This window comes from Cibotium barometz, chromosome 27 (assembly GCF_041138505.1).
Source record: "Cibotium barometz isolate CiBa-2024 chromosome 27, ASM4113850v1, whole genome shotgun sequence".
Classification (NCBI taxonomy): Eukaryota; Viridiplantae; Streptophyta; class Polypodiopsida; order Cyatheales; family Cibotiaceae; genus Cibotium; species Cibotium barometz.
In genome coordinates this window covers 15,618,701-15,626,182 of record NC_141072.1, presented here as the reverse complement: position 1 = coordinate 15,626,182, position 7,482 = coordinate 15,618,701, and the positions used below count along the sequence as shown (strand labels likewise).

Below are 7,482 nucleotides of genomic sequence, written 5' to 3'. Positions count from 1 at the left end.
TTAGACTTGGTTAGAATCCGAGATGCTGTGATACCTGGTCGTGATAGGCCATATTCGTTTCGTCGTATTCGGCAGCACTTTAGGGTTCCTCAGACATTTCAGCCACTATGGGTTGACATCATGCATGCAGTTGAGCCGTTTACTCCATAGCCTCGGCCATCTGCTGCAGATCAACCTTGGCTTGATTGGGCACTATGTAAATCTGGTGACTTCATATCACTTTCAGCTAACCAGGTCTATCATAAGCTCGTATCAGAGAAAGATTGGGTTTCAGCCAAGGCCAATAAGGTGTGGGGATTGCACAAGTCTAAATCATGGTGGCAGAAAACTCTTATGCATGGTTGGCAGTCTAAACTCCCTTACCAAGGTAAGGTTTTCATTTGGAGGATGTTGGTGGGAGGGTTACCTACACAGGATCAGCTCAGCCGTCGTAAAATTACATTGGCCTCTTGCTTCTTCTGCACGACATGCACTGAAACAGTTATGCATCTGTTCATGAGTTGTCCAGTGGCCCGTCAGATTTGGTCTTTTGTCTCTCATGTTTGGGAGGCAGTAGAGAGGTCTACTGTTTTGGCTCATCACTGGATATTTGGGATTTTTCCTCAAGTCATTGCTTCGGACAGTCACCTTGTGGTATTCCATTTCCTTAGATGGACAGGACTTTGGCATATTTGGACTACACGGAATGGGTTCATCTTTGATTCCTTGTCTGGAATACACGGGCACATTCTACGTATCCGCGGTTTGCTGCTTTGGCAGTTTTCTTCTCTTCTCTCAGCTCAGCTACTGGATGCAGATGTTATTTTGTTATGGTCTACGGCGGCTCGGCTGGCTCATCTTTGATGCTTTTATCTGGGATGCTTATTTGGCTAGGAGGCTTTCTTATTAGTGTACAGGTTTGCATGGTCATGATCCTTTAGACGATCTTTTGTGTGAGCCATGTGGCTGATGTACATTTTTACATATAATATAAAACACCATTTCACGAAAAAAAAAAAGAAAAAGAGAGAGAGAGATGGATGATGATGAGAGTCTTTTATTGTCATAGCTAAGTCATTGGACCACATATGATTTATATGATGGCACTGAAGTGTACTGAAACCAGGATCTCTCAATAAGATGCCCGATATGTAAACTGCGATGTGTGTGTGTGACCCCAATAAATGGAGGCTCTTTTGGGAAAATGTAAATAGTATGCGACCACATGTAGTGTATGTGCAAGAACACAATCAACACCTGTTTGCTGGTAGAAATGGTGCTTTCTCGGGGTATCAGATTTTTTATGCTGGAAAAAGCAACTTTTCGGGTATTTTCATCATGGTTAAACACGATTTGCAGCCATGTGTCGCATACAATGACTCACATGAACAGTGGATGGTGGTGCAGTGTCTCATCGCGGTGAGGTTTATGAGTTTGCTAGTATATATGCTTCACAGACATCGCTTTGTAGAGCAGAACTTTGGCGCTCCATCTGGTGTTACCCATGCGTTTCTCACAGGGGATTTCAATAACTCACCTAGCCATGAGGATAACTCTTCACATCGTTCCCATATGTTGCGGGCTGAGCAAGCAAAATGGCATAGTATGATTGAGGGTTTGCATGCTTTGGATCTCTGGAGACGGCTCATGCCAGACACTCTTGGATTCACATTTCAGCATAATGCTCAGTCACACTATTTTGCCCGTCTTGATCGATGGTATTTGTTAAATGCAAATCAGTATGATGCCTTTACATGCCGCATATGGATTGACCACACAATGTGTCTGTCTGATCATGCCCCGTTGTGGTTAGCTCTATACTTTGGAATGGGGATTCATGACCCACCTCTGCCACATAAACGATTACTTCTCATCAACAATAGTTACCTCACTCATGATGCATTTACTGATTTGGTACGCTCGGCTGTGCAACCCCTTTTGCTGCGGTTGAATGAGGATATTGACATTGCATGGCATTGTTTTGTTTCACGCATGCAAATGCTGATAAGGGACCATGGCAAGAGGTACATGGGTGCTTTACGGGAGAGGGTGCAGAGGCCAAAAGCATTGTGCAGTCTTACACTGAACTTGACTGTCGAGGAAAATGTCACACTCATGGATGCTGAAATCTTGTATCAAGGACAATGATAAACGAAAGATTGCAAAGTGGCAGGTGCGTGCCTGGCAATAAGGGATGATCTTCCAAGTCTTTTTTCAAAGGTCTCCATGCATCTAGACACAAGCAAGGCATAGCACGTCTTATGTTGTCTGATGGACGTGGACCTCTACTAAGCAACAGCTTGCAAAAATATGTCACTCTCATTTTAGGGATTTGTTTGCCCGTCCTATGCCACTTACACAAGATGCATTGGCTGCTTGCACTATGCTTTTGGATGAGGTTACACCGATCCTATCACTTGATCAGGCACAAGGCTTGGAAGTTTCCTTTACGGAGGAAGAACTACAAGCTGCACTTAGAGGTTTGGGCAAATGGAAGTCTCTCAGGTGGGATGGTTTGACGGTTGAATTCTTTCACACATTTTGGCCGGAATTGAAACTTCCATTGCTATGCATGATTAATCAATGTTGGCGTGACGACATGTTGCCTCATTCTTGGAAGGAAGGCTTGCTGAAGTTGCTCCCAAAAAAGCAACTTTGTGAGAATTTAGGTGACTGGAGGCCCATCTCTCTTATGCCAATTGTTTATAAATTGGTCACCAAAATGATAGTTAATCGCATTAAGGGCTACCTTCACTCAGGATTGCACCCAGCACAATACGGCTTTGTTCTCAGGCGGCAAATTATGGACAACATAGCAAATGCCTACATGGGTATTGAGTACGCCAGGTACACTGACCAAGATGTCCTGATCATGCAAGTAGATATTTCTAAGGCTTTTGACACTGTCCACTGGGACTTCATAGCTGGGGTGATGGATCGGATGGCCTTTGGACCCAAAATGCGAAATGTGATTTGTTGGCTATACCAGGGGGGTACTGCTCAATGCATTTTTGGTCGGGAACTTTTGGCCGCTTGGACCTTGGGTAAATCGGTACGTCAGAGCTACCCACCTAGTGCGCTGCTTTATGCCATTGCTACACACCCCTTGTTGTTATATATTGACAAGTTACCCACCAGGGCACCTTGCAAAGTATTGCGATGCCGGATGGTTCTCACTTTGTGGCACAGGCCTATGCTGATGATGACTCCTTCTTCCCTAGAAATACCCCAACGGATTTGCAACGGATTATGGATGCCCTTTTGCTTTATGGGCTGGCAGTTGGGTTGCATGTCAATTTTCGAAAGTCGAAGCTGTTATCAGTCCACTACTATCTTTGGCATTCTAATCTTTGGCCATGTCAGCTTGTTCCACCCAGTCAGTTGGTCAGGCATTTGGGATACCCGATTGGCTGGGATGTTTCTTTGAAAGATGAGATGGTATGGGTGCTGACTCGATTGGAGTGCAAAATTGATTACTGGAAGCTATCCACTTGGCCTTTGCATGTCCGCTTGCGAATTGTCCAGTCGATCATCATGGCATACATTCAATTTCACCTTCCTTTGTTACCCTCGACTAGCAAGCAGATTGATACATTTATGACTCGTGCCATTGCCCGTCTCTGGTGATCACAATCGGATTGCAAAGGGCTTCATATGCTCAAACGTGCTTGTGTGTGCTCGCCAAAAATGCATGGGGGCCTGAACATTCTCGACATTCACTATCACATGTTGGCACGTAAGGACGCATTGCTTATTGACTTTGTCTGTCAAACGCAGCCCTGGATAAAGATGTTGGTAGCCATGTGTGCACACATGAAAGTAGATGCTTATGGTCACAGGGTTTTGGATCACTCGCATGTCATTTTTGGTCATCTTATTGGGCGCATACCAGGTTGCCCTTATGCCACTTCTTTGATTACAGCTTGGCAGCAGATCTTATGTTTCATCCATCGGTCAGGTAGACCTCCACATACAAGGAACTCACTCCGATCTCAGAGCATTCATTGGAGTCGAGCCTTTCCTCGGCCTTTAGCGCTAGATCACCCAAGAGAGGCTTATCATCTATCGACTTTGGGAGTGCGTATGGTACAGGATGTGGTTGATGAGCATGGTATGGTTCTTTCTTTCCCAGGCCCACCAGGCAATGGCATCTGGGCATGCATCATAGGCCGATATGGCGTGCCATAGCTGAACTTCTGGCTCCATTTCAGCCAGTACCCCCTCTTGAGGAGGAGGATTCATTACAGGATTGACATTTTGATTGTCAGCAACCGGGTTATGCCTCATTCCCATTCCATCTCCTCACTGCTTCCAAGGCCTACCGTTTGCTTATTCCTCAGCCTTGGATAGTGGAACATGGGAACAGGCTATGGCACTTGGATAAGCCTTTGTCCTGGTGGAAATTGACTTTTAAAAAGGTGTGGAATTCAAAGTTGCCACTTAAGAAGCGGGTCTTTTTGTGGCGATGCACTACAAGCGTGCTATCGGTTGGCACTCTACTGGCTCAAAGGCGTATTGCTCCAGCTTTATGTCAGTGTTGTTGCCTTATGCCCAAGACCACACCTCACTTATTGTGGAGTTTCTTGCATTCCAGTGATTTTCTTCAACACTTGACAGCACTGCTGTAGTACAAATCCCCTCGACAGCGCTTTGGGCGACTTTTTTGGATTTTTGGGAGATTGTCCCCGGCCTTACCGGGGTATGATGATTTCTTCGCATGGGTGCGCTTCTGGGCTCTTTGGACCATCTATTCCACCAGAAATGATCTGCACTTTTCTGGTGATGTCCCCTATTTTCATGCTGCCCTTCTCTAGTCTCTTCGAGATTGCTATGAATCTTGGCGAGCTTTCTCTCCAGCAGTTTGAAGAATTTTCCTAGTTTTTTTAGTTCGTTCTCATAGTTCCACCTGATTCGGGTGACTATGATTGTAAAGTTTACTATTTAATATAAACAGTGGTTTCACAAAAAAAAAGTGTGTGTGTGTGAGAGAGAGAGAGAGAGAGACAGAGAGAGGACCTTGCATTCTTGTCTCCTTCTATGACATCCTTTGCTTCTTCATTTTCTAGCACTTTCTCATTTTCATTCATCTGAGCTTCAGAATCATCATCTATCAATGCTTCCACATCTTCTCCACCATAAATGCTTGATTCCTTGGGTCCAATAGCAGTCCTCACACAGTCTCTCTGCTTTTGTGGCATCTACTGGTTCAAAAGCAAGATATCAATTTAGAAAGAACAAAACAAAGAGTAGAAAAGCACACAAAAAGCCAGCCAATACCTTATCTAAACTACTGTATGTACTTACAAGATTCTAAACCCTTGTATGTGTTTACCTCCTCCTCATTCATAAAACTTGTAGTCTCATTTGGCCCTTCATCCATGGAGACTGCAACCAACGTCTCAGCTATGGATGATTGACAAGGGCCTGAAGATTTGGGGAGTCCCTGGTTATGATTTGACGAAGTAGAGGACCCCTTGATGTTAAAGCCATGTTGAACCTCGTGTGGACTGTTCTTGTTGGGTGGACTCCCCTCGGATGGACTATTCCGATTGGGCAAGCTTCCCTCTGATGAACTATAGTTGTTGGTGGGCGGACTTCCCTCAGATGTAGTATTCTTGTTGGGTGGACTTCCCTCAGAAGGTTCCCCCAAGGAGCTGCTGGTATAACCTGTAGAGTGCTCACTACTGTAGTTGGCATTGTAGACACTGCCTTCTGATCCATGGAGAGCTTCTTCTGTCTCATCTTGCCCCTTGAAGAGCTGGAATATTAGAAAGGGGACATGAAAGCGGCATCAATCATGAGGATTTTGCATTAATACAGGAAGAATAAGGCATAGCACTTGCACTATAACATGATACATTAGCCACAGCTTTCACCAACCACATGCAAGTTAGCTGCCATGATGCAAATGCAAATCCTTATGGTGTCTAGAGAGGGGGGGGAAACCTTTACCAGTGCGGGTCTCTGCTCTGCTTTACCGCTCAGATGATCCTGCTTGCTTTGCCCTTTCCTGAGCCTGCACTATCTGGAAGCCTGGTGAGGATGGTTCAAGTGAACATAAACTACTCTAATCCATCTAACAAAATTGCTAAGCAACGAAAGAGGTTTGATAGTGGTACATTAGTGTAGATGGGATGTCATCATTATTGATCTTTGCTGCCAAATCGGCAGAGAAGGCAGCAGTGGCTGAAGGCGTGTGTGTCATCAGTGGCCCCACCCCTGGCATAGCAAGCAAAATCGGTCTCTTTGCAGTGCCAGAATTGAGCAAATCCTTGTAGTACTGTGCATATTGCCTTGTATTCTCGTTCATCGAGTCTTGATAAAGCTGCTCTAGCCTTTGCAACTGTGTTGCTTGCTGCTCTGTATTGACACCCTTGAAGGCAGGACGATCCATAGCATCATCAGAGTGGGAAAGATTATTTGATGATGATGGTGAGAGAATTTGATGTTGCTGTGTCGTGTACCATGACAAGATGGATGTGAAATGTGGCAAGAAAAGATGCTCCCACAAGCCAGGTGCAAAATCGGTCCTTGAGTATAGAGGCTCAATAAGGAACATCTCCACCATGTGGGCAGCTGCGCTCCGTTCATCGTTGCGTAGCTTCCACACAAGGGCCAGGCCCGAGTGAGCCAATGCTGCCAGATAGGAATTGGACACGCCCGCTGTGGCCTGATGGGGGTCGAGGAGGGCACAGACATGTAAGAGCTGCTCGGCGTGCTGTAGCTTGGCCTTCTTTATGGGTTTCTCTGATGTGGCGATGGCATCCTCAAGTGTGTTCATGCCCCAGTCTAGATTGGCTAGCACAGCCTGCTCGGGGTACTGCATTTCCACGTTTTCTTGGGCTGAGAGGTGCTCGGCGTATCGCTGCTTTGGCCGTGCCCTTTGCTCTCCATCCAGCAATGCATCCAATGTGTAGCTACTCACTGCAGAAAGCAGATAGCTGAGTGCAACAGCGCTCTCAGTGGTGTCGGGAGAGGCTCCAAAGACAGGACTCCGCATGGTATGCATGCTGTTTAGCAATTTGGTGGAAAACTGTACGACCAAGACAATGCTGTATTGGTTGCACGATTTTCTGCAGGAAAACCCACTTTTACCCACATCATTTATGGAAGACCCATTGTTGTGTAGGGCTAGAATCTTTGCGAAAACCCAATTATCTGCAAAAATCCTCGAGATTTTGGGCTGTTTGGAAGACCCAATTCTGATAGCATTCAGAGGAAGCTTTGATCGTGGAACTTACAAGGCATAAAAGCTGAATTAATATTGAGAAACGCTAATGCGAGACTGTTGGTGTTGATACCTAGGATTAAACCACAATCAATGGCTTGGTACCCATGTTGTTGATTGCATCAAATAGCACAATTTTCCACCTCAATTCCAGTCACTCAAACTATCACGTCATGCTGATGAGACTGGAAGTTGCCACATGGCGGCAAAGCAACTGGATTCAGGCCGGCCCGCGGCGGCGTCTCGTGTTGAGTGTTTGGTCTTTACTCTTTACA

At 45.6% G+C, this 7,482-nt stretch overlaps 1 protein-coding gene across 3 annotated transcripts in view; it reads right to left on the bottom strand.

The window, feature by feature from the left end:
* Window positions 1–7,221, bottom strand: part of LOC147623088 (putative E3 ubiquitin-protein ligase LIN-1) — a 15,492-nt gene extending 8,271 nt beyond the window's left edge. For all 3 annotated transcript variants that reach the window (XM_086821142.1, XM_086821143.1, XM_086821144.1), the window contains exons 1-4: window positions 6,099–7,221; window positions 5,932–5,995; window positions 5,312–5,737; window positions 4,996–5,177 (exon numbers count right to left, since the gene is read on the bottom strand). In XM_086821142.1, the coding sequence (XP_086677268.1) occupies window positions 4,996–5,177; window positions 5,312–5,737; window positions 5,932–5,995; window positions 6,099–6,988 (1,562 nt within the window). In that variant the 5' untranslated portion in view covers window positions 6,989–7,221. The remainder of the gene's footprint in view (window positions 1–4,995; window positions 5,178–5,311; window positions 5,738–5,931; window positions 5,996–6,098) is intronic.
* Window positions 7,222–7,482: the final 261 nt, after the last annotated feature.